We start from the raw sequence: 17,178 nt of genomic DNA on the forward strand, positions 1-17,178 counted from the left end.
GAAAACGGCCTTAAAACCGAGTGTAAAGAACCAAATGGAGGCCGGGCGGTGGTGGCGCAAGCCTCGGGAGGCAGACGGATCTCTGTGAGTTCGAGGCCAGCCTGCTCTACAGAGCGAGTTCCAGAACATTCAGCTACACAGGGAAACCCTGTCTGTCGGCGGGGGGGGGGGGGGGGGGGGGGGGGGGGGGGAGAAGAAGGAAGTAAAACAACGAAGTGGAGCGGTAGGCATGTGACGCTCCCACGTTTGAACTCTTATTTGACACCTTCGCTCCTCCCGACCATAAAGGTCCGCAGCTGGGCGCTGAACCGGTGGTGGCGAGGCTAACGCGTCAGGCGGCGGCAGGGCACCATGGGAACCTCGGGTGAGCACCCCTGAGGGGCGGGGCCTCCGGGGGTTTCCTGGGAAGGCGAGCCGGCCAGGTCCCCGCTGTTGGCGAGGGGGCGGGGCCTCCGCCCGCGGGGGCTCCTGGGAGAATTCTAAAACACTCTTGAGGCGCCAGGGGCGCCCGAGATCTGAGAAGGCAACTCCGGAGCGGGGCGGAACAGAGCGGAGCCGAGCGAGATCCTCCCCTGTTCTCTGGCGGGAAAACCCTGAGGAGATTTTTCTTTTCTTTTTTTTTTTAAGTTTTGTGAAATCTGAGGATGGGGAGTCCAGACGACTAAATCCCACTTTCCTGTGGCACTGTAGCCGGAAAACTGTCGAGACCTGTGGTAAAGAGTGTTTTATCTTCCCCGATACTTTCCTGTGGAAATGGTTCCGTGTTCTTCAGCGCCTCCTGTTTGGCTTTCGTGTTGGCCAGTTTCCTCTGTGGTCCCCTAGATGACCTCTTTAGAGACAGACGTTTAGGGCTGGCATCGGAACGTTCAAACAAATCCCGGTATTTTGCTGGGTTCTTTACCCCCCTCCGGAAGGGAATGCGGGGACAGGGACGAAGTTCAGGCCCTAGACAACCCCCCCCCCGCCGCGCCCCTTAGTGGGTGGGACGAGCTGGCCTGTCACCCAGCTCTGTCGAAGGCTGAGTGAGGCAGACAGGAGATTCAAGAGTTCGACACCAGCCATCCAGAAGGGGGAAAAAATACCCTATTGTCGTTTGGGTTTAGGAGCTCCATACTCTAGAAGGCTAAGAGGAAACGAGAAATAGTTTGGTGGGCACCGTTAGTGTTTCAGAAAAACCTGCCCTCCTCCACCTCTAAAATAGGTCTGAGTGAGGAAAATAAGAGACTTAAGGCTTTTGGGATTTTTCGAGGCAGTGGTTCTCTATGTGGCCCTGGCTGGCTTTGAACTCACGCTGTAAACCAGGCTGGCTTCAAGCTCACAGAGATCCTCTTGCCTCTGCCTCCTGAGTAGTGGTATTAAAGACATGCCATCACTGCCTGATCGAGACTTAAGTTTTGAAATAACTGGGGCCGTTATTTTTAGTCTTTCAGAGATTTAAATGAAAAATTATACATACACATGTGTCTACACTGTTAGCAGATGATAAAGCCCCCTGGGAGGAGGCGGTCAATGACCCTTTGAAGGGCCCACAAACCCCACCCTAGCCTGACTAGGGTGGAAGTTCCTGGAAGAGGCACAAATCAGAAACTTAAGTCAAATTTATATTTTGTTATAGTGAAAATACTTTAAAATTCTGTTAAAAGTTAAAATTAAGTCGGGTGGTGGCGGCACACACCTTTAATTCCAGCACTGGGGAGGCCAGCCTGGTCTATAGAGCGAATTCAAGGTAAGTTAGGGCTCCGTAAAGATTACCCTTCTCAAAATATAAAACAAAACAAAAAAATTAAAATTTAAAAACAACATCGTTGATAAATTCAATCAGAATTCTTCCACTTGGAATTACATGAAAATACTAAAATACATATTCTTATAGAAAAACATGTATTGACACATAATTATAACTGTTACTAACAAATACTAGAAAGAAGGAAAATGTGTTGTTCACCTCTTGTGTAACCTTATTTTTAAGTATTGCATCTACAGTTACTGGGTATCCTCCACTGATGCAATAAACCAATCAAGCCATTTTTTTTTAATCAAGCTGAATTTAATAAACAGAGCAAAGCAACTCCCAGGTAATCCTCAGAAAGACAGGGGAGAAAAATCACATGTAGGGGTTGGCAATCAGGTCTTAAATACCCTGTAGGCGTGGTCATGAACAGCCCCTGGGGAGGAGCTAACCCTTGGTGGGCTGTCTTTGGGCGGGGTCTGGAGAGCTTGGCGCTGCTGAGGGCAGCGTTTGGAATGTTTTCCACCCCCATCCCCCAAGCTGGAGATTCCCCAACACTTTTAACTTTAATTTTTCGCAAGATGCTTTCAGTGGTAATACACTTTTTATCCCAGTACTTGGAAGACTGAAGCAGAAATTCATCAAATTTGACAACAACTTGAGCCACATAGTTAGATTCTATTCTCAAATCTCCTTAAAAAATAATTGATTCGGCCTGCGGTGTTGGCGCATGCCTTTAATACCAGCACTCGGGAGGCAGAGGCAGGCAGATCTCTGTGAGCTCGAGTCCAACCTGGTCTACAGAACAAGTTCTGTATACAGAGCTATACAGAGAAACTCTATCTCGAAAAACCAAAATAATAATAATAATAACTGATCTGAATAGATATTTCCAAAACTTCAATGTCACTGCTTATTTGTGTATTATTCAGTACACAGTTTGTAATTGTATTGCTCCCAGCTTTAATTTGTTAAAGGTGGTACATTCAAATTGCTCTAAAATTAAAATGTCTGGTTTTTTTTGTTTTGTTTTTACTGTTTGTAACAGAAGACTGTCAGTACACAGTTTTAATGAAACATAAAAATATTTCTTAAAATATTTAAAGCTACATTAATACTTTAATTTTTTTGTCTATAAAAGTTGTAAAAGTAAGCCAGCCTAATGCCAGAGGCCTTTAATCCCAACATTCAGGAGACAGAAATAGGCAGATCTCTGAGTTCAAGGCCAGCCTGGTGTACAGAGTGAGTTCCAGGGCTATGCAGAAAAACTCTGTCTGAGGAGGGGGAAAAAAAAACTGTAAAAGTAAATTAGGCCTGATGGAGCATGCCTTTAATTCCAACACTCAGGAAGGAAAAGCAAAGGAATCTCTGTGAGTTCAAGGTCAGCCTGATCTACACAGAGGTTCCAAGACAACCAGTGCTAAGGGAGAGAACTAGTCTCAGAAACAAAACAAAAAAAAGAGTAATCGAAATATATTGATGATAGATGTTTCTTCATACTTAACAAAATTCATATTGGACAGTGAATTCAGGTTGCCAAATGTCTTTTTTGTTTGTTTTACACATAGGGTCTCAACAACCCTGCCTTGCCTTGAATTTGTGATCCATTAGCCTCCACCTCTGGAGTTACAAACATGTGACTCCACACCTAGTTTTGTTTTGGTTTGTTTTTGATTTTTCAAGACAGGGTTTTTCTGTGTTTTTCAGGGTTGTTTTTTTTTTTGAAGTCTTCTGGAACTCACTCTGTAGACCAGGCTGGTCTTGAACTCACAGAGATCCACCTGCCTCTGCCTTCCGAGTGCTGGGATTAAAGATGTGCACCACCACCTCCTGACTAAATGTTTAATTTCTTACTAAAAGTCTTATTCTATCTAAAAATAGATAGGATGCCAAAAGGTGATAAGGATTTAAAAGGTTTTTCAAATAATGCCAAGATAGATAAGTAGACTCCTGATGCGTGTACCGCAGTTACACATCATAGTAAGTATTTTCTAGTGTGGAAAGGCAGCAGGTGTTGCCCATCACTGTGTGCACCTTAGACTGGAGCTGGACCTCACTTGGTAAAGTGCTTGTCTGGCCTGCCTAGGGCCCAGGGTTTGATCAGCAGCACAAGGGTGGGGGGGAGGAAGAAGAGAAAGTGTAACTCCCAACCTAAAAAGAAACAACTTCATTGCCTTAATTTTTTTTCTTTGTGTCTTGTACTTTATTTTTCTAACCAGGATAAATTCATGGAATAAGAAAAGATGGCGTCTAGAGTAAATACCAGTTTAACTTTGATACCCAACCAGAAATGTAAACGTACTAACCACCAGTCCAGCTATTTTTTCAACACCCCTGATTTAGATCCTCAACTCTTATCTACGCTTGGAAATTTTAAAGTCTTACCATTGGAAATATTCCACATAATTTTAAGATATTTGTCAGGTGAGATTTGGGGAATAGAAATATGTTATATAAGATATTAGAATATTATAATGTCCTCTTTATTTCAGCTATATTAATATCTTTCGAGAATGCTGATAACATTCATAATGAGTTCATTTTTCTAAGGGTCCACCACCCACTTCTCTGTCTTTTAGCTAAGTTTAAGTGTAAAGTTCCACCATTCTTGCTTCCTCTCCTCTGTCTCTCTCCTCTCTGTCACTTTTACTTTTTTTCTACAGAGAAGTTTACTTAGGAGACTATAAGACACAGCCGGTGTGGCGGTACCATGAGGACTGTCCACAATAATATTAAAATTTAAAAAAAAAATCGTAGACAGGATACAACACTTATCTGTAGTTTCAGCACCAAGGATGCTAAGGCAAGATCACAATATCAGGCCAGCCTGAGCTACATAACAAGATCCTGTCAAAAAACAAAAGTTTTGCCAGGCATGGTGGCACATGCCTTAAATCCCATCACTTGGGAGGCAGAAGCAGGAGTATCTGTTTGAGTGTCAGACCATCCTGGTCTACATAGCAAGCTTCAGGACAGACAAAACTTACCCAGTCTCAAAAAAAAAAAAAATCAACACCCAGCAAGTAGTGGCACACGTCCTTAAATGAAGCACTTAAGGATAGAGGCCAGCCTGGTCTACAGAGTGAGTTCCAGGATAGCCAGTGCTACACAGAGAGACTCTGTTTCAAGTAAAAAAACAACAAAACAACTACTACCACCTCTGAATTATCTGAATAGTAATAATGTGGTAGCTCGATTGTTAGTTCCCAGCATGTTTCTAATGAGAACTAGGTGGTTTTTTTTTTTTTTTTACATTTGACAAATTCAAAGAAAATGCTCCATATCTATCCTATCTTGGTGAGTCCAAAGTCCTATATTTATTACTTTTTATTGTACCAATTTACTTTCTATTATAACCTGCTTTCTGCCTCAAGTAAACAAGGAAAACTATAACTATCTAGTCTTCAACTCCCTTAGAGTCCCAAAAAGGAGATAATATTAACTGTGTAAGCAGGAAGTGCAAGCAAGTAACTTCCAAAAAAAAATGTGAGAAATGACAGAAACATCTGACTGTCTGGACAGTCACCCAAAGTTCCTCTGCACTTTTCTGTGAAGCAGGATATTCTGAAGGACTGTTCCCCCTGTTTTGACAATGTTTGGCAGTCACTTTCTTTTGTGTCCTGTTTGTACTATTAGGACAGCATGCTGTCAGCAGTTGAGGCAAGGGTATTTTCTTGCCCAGTGGCTTACTTTTGCCACAAAGAAAGTAAACTGCGTAGCATCTTCAATGCCCATTATCTTCTCTGCAGTTGATTGGTGCTACCAGGAGCAGACATGTCTCATTGCCATAAAAAAGACCCTGTGTTATTACAACATCCTAAATGCCATACTCTTTAGATCTCTGAAGTGTTTGAAGATGACTTGTCTATCTAAAATATATCTTTGTTTGACCTTGAAAACATACCTAATGTGACTACAAGTTCGATGATAATAGGTGACTAATTATTAACCTGCATTTCCTTATTATCCTAAACAGTTGGTAATAATAACTTTCAAAGGCTAGAAATTTGTATTACATTGTTAAATGAGCTGTATAGGTACAATACTTTGAACAAGATTGGAGACATATGAACAGAATGTTTTAACAAAATTAATCTCAAATTTGTATCAATGTACAAAAGTCCAATCCAATGTAAAACATTTAAAACTAGTAGTTGCTTTTTTTTAATTGATATTTATTGAACTTTACATTTTTCTCTGCTCCCCTACCTGCCTCTCCCCTCCCTTCTTCAATCCTCCCCCAAGGTCCCCATGCTCCCAATTTACTCAGGGGATCTTGTCTTTTTCTACTTTCTACTTCCCATGTAGATTAGATCTATGTAAGTCTCTCTTCGTGTTCCTATTGTTGTCTAAGTTCTCTGGGATTGTGATTTGTAGGCTGGCTTTCTTTGCTTTATGTTTAAAAACCACCTATGAGTGAGTACATGTGATAATTGTCTTTCTGTGTCTGGGTTACCTCACTCAAAATAATGTTTTCTAGCTTCATCCATTTTCCTGCAAAATTCAAGCTGTTGTTATTTTTTTCTGCTGTGTAGTACTCCATTGTGTAAATGTATCACATTTTTCTTATCCATTCTTTGATCGAGGGGCATCTAGGTTGTTTCCAGGTTCTGACTATGACAAACAAAGCTGCTATAAATATAGTCGAGCACATGTCCTTGTGGCATGATTGAGCATCCTTTGGATATATACCCAAAAGTGGTATTACTGGGTCTTGAGGAAGATTGTTTTCTAATTTTCTGAGAAATTGCCACACTGACATCCAAAGAAGTTGTACCAGCTTTCACTCCCACCAGCAATGCAGAAGTGTTCCCTTCCCCCCACAACCTCTCCAGCATAAGTTGTCATCAGTGTTTTTGATCTTGGCCATTCTTACAGGTGTAAGATGGAAGAGAACTAGGTTTAAGACAATGTTAAGATCTTTTTAAGCACTAGGTTTCTTTCTTTCTTTCTTCCTTTCTTTCTTTCTTTCTTTCTTTTTTTTTTAACAGGTTTTCACGCATAGCCCAGGCTTATCCTGGAACTTACTCTACAGCCCAGGCTGGCTTCAGACACCTGGCAATTTGTCTCCCTCAGCCTCCCAGGTGCTGAAATTACAGCTGTAAGTCAACACACCTGGCACTAGGTTCATTATTAATAAGTTAATTTATAAGTTAATAGACTTTAGTAATGGTGATGCTTTTGTATTTAAGTCATTTGTATTATTAGTGAGTTAACCTAAGTTAATAGAGTATACAAACAGTGATTTAAATCATTTGCACCCATATTTTATATAAATTTATTTGTTTTTCTCTTTGGTTTTTGTTTTAAATTTATTTTTTTGATAGTGAAGGATATTGGCATGTTAAGCATGGTGTCCAAAACAGTCAGCCAGCATATAATTAATTATATCTCAACTTCATCTGGAAGTAGAAGACTTTTAATCCAGAACTTTCATAACCTTGATCTGTCTGGCACAGAAGATACTCATCTACGGGAGCACTACAGAGCTCTAGGTAATTTATGAAATGCAAACTACAACAAAAAATATGTATATTTTATTATATAATTCTGTAAAACTATTTCCTGGAAATTTTCCTTTTTTCTATAGCATTTTTATTTTCAATGTAAAATCCTTAACAGTAGTCCTACATACTTTAAAGATGAAAGCTGAACACAGCGGCTCACAATTGTAATCCTAGCATTTGAAAAACCCAAACCCAAGAATCATAGTTTGAGCCTAGCCTGTGCCCTACAGTGAGTTCCTAAATTCTAGGTCAGCTTGGACAAAGCTGTGAGACTCTGCCTCAACACCTTTCTACGACTGAGAGTGTAGCTCAGTTGCTTGAGTGCTCGCCTAGCATTCACGATTTCCTGGGTTTTATCCCTAGCACCAAATAAACTGCCTGTTTGTGGCACTTGCCTGTTACCCCAGTACTCAAGAGTTAGAAGATAGAGGATCAGAAGTTCAAGGTCATAGTGAGTTTATGGCCACCTTCATGAAACCTTTTCGGGGGAAAAGGAACAGATATTTAATCCTAACTAAATTAAACAAATAATCTTTAATGTAAAGTGCCTGTCTTTGAAATTTTACATGGATATAGTGTAACCTGTGCTGTTATTTAGGTGATATAACAGCTTAGGGTGTTGATGTGTTTTCTATGTGTTTTATCTCTGTTTCTTGTGACTTAGAGTTTTTGCTTGTTTGTTTGTTTGTTTGGTGTTTCTAGACAGGGTTTCTCTGTGTAAGAGTCCTGGATGTCCTGGAACTTGCTTTGTAGACCAGGCTGGCCTCAGACTCACAGAGATCTGCCTCCTCTGCCTTCTAAGTGCTGGAATAAAGGTGTGTGCCACCATGGCCAACTAGATTTTATTCTGTACTTATATTCCTTTTCAGCCATAATCTAGTCCTTAAAAGTGTAAGAGTGCTGGTGCATGACTTTGACCCCAACGCTTGGGAGACAGATGCAGGTAGATTTCTGAGTTTGAGGCCGGCCTGGTCTACAGAGCAATTTCCAGGAAAGCCTGGGCTACACACACACACACACACACACCAAAAAAAAAAATCCTATCTTGGAAAACAAAACAAAAGAAAGTATATTTAGACACCTTATTGGAAGATCATTACTCTCTTATCAGAATCTGTGATTTTCTTTTTTAAGTACTCTATTTAACTATAGTATAATGACCATTATACTATAATTAAATTGACCTTAACAAGGAAATACTATATCATTTTTTCTTCTCTTGATATAAAATAATTTGTATCTTTTACTCCATTTATTGATTTTATTTTCCCTAGAGTGCTGAAATAAAATTCTAATTTTAGTTTGACTAATGATAGCAATTTATCTCTGAAACTAAAATATAATTAACCAACACATGACAATAAAAGCAAATATCAGGATGTTGTTGAGATTTAAATAAACATATGATAGTAAGTCGAGTGAATCTTACCTTTAGTGAATCTTGCCATTCAGAAACATAAGAATGCCTAGCTTTAAAAGAGAGAAGTAATATGCAGATTCCTCAAATATGGCTTGTGGTATAGGCCTGTAATATCAGCTATTTGAGATGCTAAAGCAGGAGGATTGGAAATATAGTACACTGCCTGTACTATAGAGTTCAAAGCCAACCTGAGCAATTTAGAGAGACTCAGTGGCAGAACCTGCTCTAGCAAGCATGGAATGAGAACCTAAATTCAGTCTCCAGCTGCACCAAAAAAAAAGAAAAAGAAAGAAAGAAAGAAAGAAAGAAAGAAGGAAGGAAGGAAAAAAAGAAGGAAAGAAAATAATCTGGGCTGGAGAGATGGCTCAGAGGTTAAGAACACTGACTGTTATTCTGGAGGACTTGGGTTCAGTTCTCAGCACTCACATGGTAGCTCACAACTGTCTGTAACTCCAGTTCCAGGGGATCCACCACCCTTTTCTGACTGCCTCAGGCGTGTGTGTGTGTGTGTGTGTGTGTGTGTGTGTGTGTGCACGCGCGCGTGTGTGTGCATACATATACATATACAGGGAAAATATAGACAAATAAGTAAAATTTTTAAGAAAATAGTCTCAATACAATATTGTTGGTTCAATGTTTAGAAATAGATTTGGGAAAGCCTGGAACTGAATATGGCAAGTACTTGATGATTGTTTTTTGGGTTTGGTCTAAAGGAATTTTTTTTTTTTTTTTAACTGACCAAGTCTTAACTGCTTTAGCAAACCCAACGATATTGTCTGGGAATTGAATCCAATGGCAGAGTTCTTGCCTAACTGTGGTCCAAGCTTATTAATCATAACACTATGGAAGTGAAGGCAATAGAGTGAGAAATTCAAGGCCAGTTTTAGCTACATAGTGAATATGTGGCCAGTCTGGGCTACCTGAGATGGTCTCAAATAAATAAATAAGGTCCTAGGTTCTATCATCAGCACCACATTGAAAACAAAAAATAGTTACATGGGTAATTCAATTAAAAATATATAAACATTGACCTTAATACCTAATCTTCAATAAAGGTTTGATTAATAAATTAACTTTAATTTTCTGTTCAGGTTTTTGTAGATACCTGCTTTATGACTGGTTTTTTTGGTAAATGTTTGACTCACTCGGCATTTTTCCATGCTTTCCTTCTTATTTGATCTGTTCCTGTTTTTAGATATTAAAATAACATTTTTCAGAACCTTAACTTTGAGGATTATAAATTTAATTTGCATTTTCTACTGAACAGAGCAGATGGCCAATATGGAAAGAATACTGCATCTGACATTATTTTACTAGGAGAACTTGGTCTCTAAAAAAGAGTACCTGTGTTTAGAAAAAAAAGTCAGCTAAACAGTAAGGTTTTATGATAAACCGCAATCCTTAAAAATAGGAAATCTGCAGTAGAAAAGGCAAGCAGTATTCAATTATAGCTTGCAGTTCCAGTATGATATAGCATGAGACACAATGCCAAAACATGAAAGGAAAAGAATGCAGACTAAAGCCAAACACTGAAAATACTTCCTATAAGCAAGAGGGTTTATGTTTAAAGTTCAGTTCTGGTCATGTGTTACGCAAACATAGCAACTTCTAAAATTAAATGATTCCTATAGATCTTCAGGATTATATAAGCATTTTATTATGTAAAGAGTAAATGTAGAGAAGTGGTGGTTATATTATGTAAGGAGTAAAACTGGAGAAAGTGGTGATATTCAAGAGTATCTTCCCCTACCACACATACCATTTTTAGTGAATGCCATTTGTCCTTACAGGAATGTTAACAATGTATTGCCATTTTAGGAAAACAAACTATTTAGGGGAAATAAATTATACACTTCTTGTCACTATAGTTCAAACAGCATCTTACTGAGAATTGGAAGGGTTTTTTTTTGTTTGTTTTCAATGTCATGAAACAGAATCCTACACCTTATTAACATATATGCCCTGCGAAATATCTTAGAGAAGGAGAGGTAGTTCAGTGACTAAGAGCACTGGTTGCTCTTGCAGAGAAACTGGGTTTGATTTCCAGCACCCACGTGGTGGTTTGCAACAGTCTGTAACTCCGATTCCAGGGGATCCAATGCTCTGTGCACATAGCATGTGTCAATGAAACACTTATACATAGAAAAGTTAAATAAAGCCAAGTGTGGTGGTGCATACCTTCAATTCCAGAACCCGGATGCAAAGGCAGACAAATCTCTATGAGTTCAAGGCTAACCTGATTTACACTGCTAGTTTCATGAGTTTTATGTAACAAGGTTACATAGAGAAACTCTGTCAAAAAAAAAAAAAAGTATGAGAAACTCTGTCAAAAAAAAAAAAGTATGAGAAACTCTGTCAAAAAAAAAAAAGGTTTAACTCTTTGAATCTTTGGAGAGAGATAGGTATTTAATCCAATCTGTATTGTTTATGTCAGCAAAACTGAAACTGACTTGTAACCTCTGAAATTTTAAATACTTAATGACACTTAAGAGAAAAAAATTTGAGACAGAAAATATATAGCCCTAGCTGGCCTGGAACTCAGTATGTAGACCAGACTGGCCTCGACTCACAGAGATCTTCCTGCCTCTGCCTCCCAAGTGCTGGAATTAAGGGTGTGCACCAACACTACCTGACCACATACTTAATTTTAAGGAAACGTTGTACTAGACTGTTGCAGAATATTACTTTAACTATCTAAAGGTGTGTTGCATTTGTTTGTGCTGCCTTTGTTTAACTATGTAAAGATGTGTTGCTATCTCACCTTGCCTGCCTGAGGTACCTGAATGGTTTAATAAAAAGCTAAATGGCCAACAACTAGGCAGTAGAAGGATAGGTGGGGCTGACAGGCAGAGAGAAAAGTAGGAGGAGGAATCTAAGGGAGAGAGAGAGATAGTGCGCATGAGAGAGAAAGAGAGGGAGATGCCCAGGGCCAGTCAGGCAGCTAGCTGCCAGAAGTTAGACAGACAGGAAGAAACAGGAAAGTAGGAAAAACAGAATGAAAGATAGCTAAAAAGCCCTGAGGCAAAATGTAGATGAAAAGAAACAAGTTAAAATAAGTTTTAAGAGGTAGTGGGACAAGCATAAGATAAGGCCAAACATTCATAACTAATAATAATAGGTCACAGTGTCATGATTTGGGGGCTGGCAGTCCAAGAAAGTCTGCTACACTATGCTGTTGATAACTTTAATTAATTTCAGTGTTGTCATTTTTTCTAATGTCTCTTTCCTTTCTCAGGTCTACTATTTAAAAGATGCACCTTGCTGCTTCCCACCAAGGACAGACTAAAATACATTCACAAGATACTCTCAGAAGTAAGATCATATACCAGAATTAGTTCACATTCTTGATTTCCAGTAAAGATAACTTATCACTAATGTCATATGTTATTTATAAGCCTATCTTTTAAAATTATATGTATGAATGTTTTGCATATGCATCATGTGTGTACCTGGTGCCCATGGAAGCCAAAAGAAGGCATCATATCCCCTGAAATTGGATCTACAGGCAGTTGTGAGTCACCATGTCGATGCTGGGAGTCAAACCTGGATCCTCTGCAAGAAAAGCAAGTGCTCTTAACTGAGCCGTCTCTCCAGCTCCAAACCTATCTTTTAAAAACAGGATTTATTTTATTTTTTAATTACATGTAAGTGTATGTCTCTATTTATAATGTGCCAATGGAAGCCAAAAGATGTCAGATTTTTGTTTGTTTGTTTGTTTGTTTGTTTTTGTTTTCAAGACAGGGTTTCTTTGTGCAGTCCTGACTGTCCTGGAACTCACTCTGTAGACCAGGCTGGCCTGGAACTCACAGAGATTCTCCTGCCTCTGCCTCCTGAGTGTTGGGATTAAAGGAGTGTGACACCACCACCCAGCTAAAAAAAATGTCAGATTTATAAATTAAAGCTTATCATAGCTATGTACATTTAGGGAAAGCGTATGGAGAGATGATTCAGTGGTTAAGAGTGCATACTATTCTTGCAGAGGACCCAACTTTGATTCCCAGTACCTTAGTGGGGTAACTCCCAATCTTCTGTAACTCCACCGGCAGGTGATCAGCAGTTTTAGCTGTCCTGGAACTCGCTCTGTAGCCCCGACTGGCCTCGAACTCACAGAGATTCTCCTGCCTCTGCCTCCCAACTGCTGGGACTAAAGATTTGCACCACCACTGCCCGGTTGGCAGCCCTCTTCTTCCCATGGATTCCAGGACTGAGATCAGGTTCTCCTGCATGTGAGACAAGCACTTTACTCGCTGAGCTATCTCTCTCACAGTCACCAAAGTTATTTAAAGTGCTGACTTAGAGGCTGGTGTATGCCAGAGGCAGGAGGATCTCTGTGAGTGAGTGTGAGGCCAGCCTGGTCTGCAAAGCAAGTCCCAGGACAGCCAGGGCTACACAGAAACCCTGCCTCAAGCAAAACAAAACAAAAAGGGTGACATAGGGGCTGGTAAAACAGCTCAGTCCATAGATTATTTGCTTATAATTTGGTCCCTAGCACCTCTTAAACTAGGCACAGTGGCACAGGTCTGTAATCCCAGCAATCAGGAGGCAGAGGCTGAGGCTCTGGAAATCACAGTTCAAGGCCAGGCTAGACTACTAGAGACCTTGTCTCAAAAATAAAGCAAAGCAGTCCTTATGAGCCACCATGGAGTTGGCTGAGGAATCAGGCACATCTTCTCCGCTTCTGTCTCTTTCTCCCAGATGTGGGGCAGAGCCTCAGCAGGCTTTTTGAATCCTGTGGGCTTCCTTTCTTTTTCTCTGAAGCTGGCTGCCTTCCATTGGTTGTTTGTCTGCATGTGGCTGACCTCCATGCCAACTTAAATGGCATGACTTTTCTTCCTTCTCTCCTCTCCTCTCCTCTCCTCTCCTCCTCAGCTGCTGAGATTTATAGCTTACCTGCCCTGGGTGTTTTTCTTTTAAACTTTAATAAGATTTAAAAGGAAAAAAAGTAAAGATTTAGGTATTTTATTAAAATGAAATAATTTCTAAATGTTAAAATCTTTATGTAAGTGTACTAAACTATAAAGACTTGGGATTTTTGTTTTGTTTTGCTGTGCTGAGATTGAACCTTGGGCCTCTTGTACTCTTGTATGCTATATAACTATAACTGAGTTATACCCTTAGGCTGAAATTGTGTGTGTTTGTTGTTGTTGTGTGTATGAACCTGTATATCACTGTCATGGCCACAGCTGATGTCAGAAAACTTCTCGACATTTTTGTTCTTGTTATTGAGACTGACCTCAAACACAGAGCTCTGCCTGCCTCTGCCTCCTAAATGCTGGGATTAAAGGTATGTGCCACCAAACCTGGCTCTCCACTTTATATCTTTTTTTCCTCTTTTATTTCTTTAATCAGTTTATATCTTTTAATAAGATTTTTTATTCATGTGAATATTTTGCCTGAGTGTATATATGTGTACTATGCGCATGCCTGGTGCATGCAAAAGTCAGAAGAAGGCAAAGGTTCCCCTGGAACTGGAGTTTATGGATGGTTGAGTCATCATGTGGATTCTGAGATCTGAGCACAGGTCCTCTACAAGAGCAGCAAGTGCTCTAATCTGCTGAGCCATTCTTCCAGCCTCTCAAGTTTATGTTTGTTTGTTTTTTATTGTTTTGGGAGGGGAGTTTTTTTTGGTTTTGTTTGTTTGTTTGTTTTTGTTTGGGGTTTTTTATTTTTGAGTCTTGGGGAGCCTGGAACTCTATGTAGACCAGGCTAGCCTCAAACTTATGGAGATCAGGCTGTCTCTGCATCTCTAGTGCTGAGATTAAAGGTGTGTGCAACCACACTAGACTCCATCTTATGTTTTGGAGACATTTGTTGCTGAACCTGGAGCTCCAGCTTGCTGTTTCAGCTAGTCTGACAGACCTGAAAGCCCTGGGGATCCACCTGTCTCTCTTCAAACCCATCCCTAGCACTGGGGTTACAGGCTCTTATTACCACACTTAGCTGTTATTACATGGATGTTGGGAATTCTGCCTTCCTTTCCCCCTTTTTCCTCCAACCCCTCTCATATACCCGCTTCTTTATCTCAAATTCATGCCTTCTTTTTTTCTGTTGTATATACACACATATACACACTCCTAAATATATAAATATAGCCTTCTCAGTTCGTATACTGTTATTTGTATATACATTATTTTAGGGGTGACCACTCATTATTGGATAACCAGTTGGATGCCTCTTCCCTGGGGAAGGCTATTTCTCCTGCTCTTAGCATGCCTCAGTTGCCTTTTTTGTTTAGGTTTGGGGTCCCGTGAGATTTCCCCTTTCCCTGTCAGCCTGTCTATTAGTGTCTTCCTTGTTCAGGTCTTATTTAGAGAGCCATGCTGATGAGACTTCATGGGTGTGGCTTCCCTGATATTTCTAGGAAACACTCTCACAGCAGAGTTCCTGTTCCTGTGACTCTCACAGTCTTTCCATCCCTCTCCCTAGATGATCTCAGATTTGGTACAGGAATTGTGTTGGAGATGCATCATTTGGGGCTGGATACCACAGAATCCCTTGTTCCTCTGCATTTTGATTTGTTGAGATTTTCTGCAATGGTCTCTGTTGCAAAGTTTCTTTCTATAATAAAAGCTAGACCCTGTCTCAAGGTACCGCCCATTTCCAGGCATGGTAGCACAGAGGCCTTTAATCTCAGCAGAGGGAAGTAGAGGCAGGTGGATCTTTGAGTTCAAGGTCAGCCTGAACAGCCAGGGTTACACAGAGAAACCCTGTCTCAAAAAATAAAAACAAAACAACAACAAAAAGATATCTCCAGTAAACTGAGTGTAAAGTTATTGTATAGATCCACTAACAGTTGCTCTCTTTATAGGTTTCCTGTTTTAAATTCAGCGGCTGTTCAGCTCCTTTGCAATGTTTAGGATTACCATGTTATGGCATATTTTTACAGGTACATTGTTTAATGAAAGAATGATTTTGAACTGTTAACAAGAAGAGTATGGAATTTCTATGTACATTAATAGAAGCTCTAGTAAAGCAAAATAACATTGTAAAAATTTGTTAAGAGTATATTTGACTTTTTTTAACTAGTGAGAATGTTTAGCATTTATTTACTTTATACAAATGTTTTTAAGTTTTGTTTGTTTGGTTTTGTGTGTGTGTGTGTGTGTGTGTGTGTGTGTGTGTGAGAGAGAGAGAGAGAGAGAGAGAGAGAGAGAGAACGAGCTGAGGATTGAGTCTAAGTCATTAGGCATACTAGGTAAGCACTTTATCTCTGACCTGCAACCCAAGCCACTAGCCATAGGAGACTAAAGGCACAGATGTGTGCATGTGTTTGTAATTTATTTCCTTAGTCATGGTCTCACTATGTGGCCCTGGCTGTCCTGGAACTCATTATGTAAATCAAAATGGCCGCGAACTCAGAAATTTGCTGCCTCTGCCTCCCAAGTGCTGGGATTAAAGTAGTGCATCATTACACCCAGCTTTTTTATGAGTATTTTCAGTTTAAATTTATGGACTAGTTTCCTGGAATGTGACTTTAGAAATCAGATTATTATTTCAGTAATATTTACTAATCTCTTTTAAACAGATTAAAGTTAAAGGTGCCATTTATTAAGCTTTATACTTTGTGCCAGACACTGTCCTAAACAGTCTTCATGATTATCTAATTAAAATTTACAGCCACCTTAGGCTCTTACCACATCCATCCTGAAAATCTTATGCTGTATCCCAGGCTACCAGCCACCAGCTCTTATGCACCCAGAGTCTAGGACCCTACTGGCAATCTTACAAAACACTTTTTTACTTTTTTCCATTTATGTTGTACTTTCTATCTTTGGATTAAGTATTAAGATATGCATTCATGTAAAATTCAAAAGGAACAAAATATTTAAAGTAAAAGTCTTCCTCCCAGGCTTATCTCCCATCCTCTGATTTCCTTTCACCAGAAATAATCACTGCTTAGCAATTTCTCTCATTCTGGAAGGAATGAAGTTAAATCATGGAGTGCTGGGATTGAAGACTATTTTTGATGTGTGTAGGTCTGGAGAGACGATCAGCAGATATGGGCTGGCTGCTCTTCCAGAGGATCCAGCTTCAGCTCACAGGATGCACACAGTGACCCATAACCATCCCAACTCCAGTTGAAGGAGGTCCTACAGCCCTCTTCTGACCTTCTTGGGCATCAGGCACGCACAGTACATATACATATATGCAAGCAAAACACTTATACACATAAAATAAAATAAATCTAAATTTTTAAAAACGTTTGTATCTGTGTCACTGTAAGAGTGACAGCTTGGAGGAGCTGTGCTCCCTCCAGTGTGGGCGGGTGTTCCCTTCACCTGATGAGCCATCCCACTGTCCCAGAAGGTTTAGTTTTTAAACCACTGAAATCCAGTTATTTTAAGGATTTATATGGGGGGGGCTAAGAGTGGTGGTGAACACCAGTACTCTGGAGACAGAGGCCAGCCCAGTCTACTTAATGACTTCTAGGTCAGTCAGGGTTGCATAGTGAGACCTTGTAAATAAATAGTAAAAAGTAAGTAAACAAATTAATAAAGTACATAATTAATGAATTTATATAG

The 17,178-nt window shown here is 39.9% G+C and overlaps 1 protein-coding gene across 3 annotated transcripts in view; it reads left to right on the forward strand.

Annotated features, from left to right (window-relative positions):
• The first annotated feature begins 574 nt into the window (after positions 1-574).
• Positions 575-17,178, forward strand: part of Fbxo47 (F-box protein 47) — a 29,847-nt gene continuing 13,243 nt past the window's right edge. For 2 of the 3 annotated variants that reach the window (XM_048450852.3, XM_048450853.3), the window contains exons 1-5: positions 575-713; positions 3,949-4,153; positions 7,057-7,224; positions 11,892-11,968; positions 15,465-15,542. In XM_048450852.3, the coding sequence (XP_048306809.1) occupies positions 3,973-4,153; positions 7,057-7,224; positions 11,892-11,968; positions 15,465-15,542 (504 nt within the window). In that variant the 5' untranslated portion in view covers positions 575-713; positions 3,949-3,972. The remainder of the gene's footprint in view (positions 714-3,948; positions 4,154-7,056; positions 7,225-11,891; positions 11,969-15,464; positions 15,543-17,178) is intronic. The other variant, XM_085695734.2, reaches the window with a different exon arrangement.

The sequence above is a fragment of the Myodes glareolus genome, chromosome 9 (assembly GCF_982192425.1).
Source record: "Myodes glareolus chromosome 9, mMyoGla1.1, whole genome shotgun sequence".
Classification (NCBI taxonomy): domain Eukaryota; kingdom Metazoa; phylum Chordata; class Mammalia; order Rodentia; family Cricetidae; genus Myodes; species Myodes glareolus.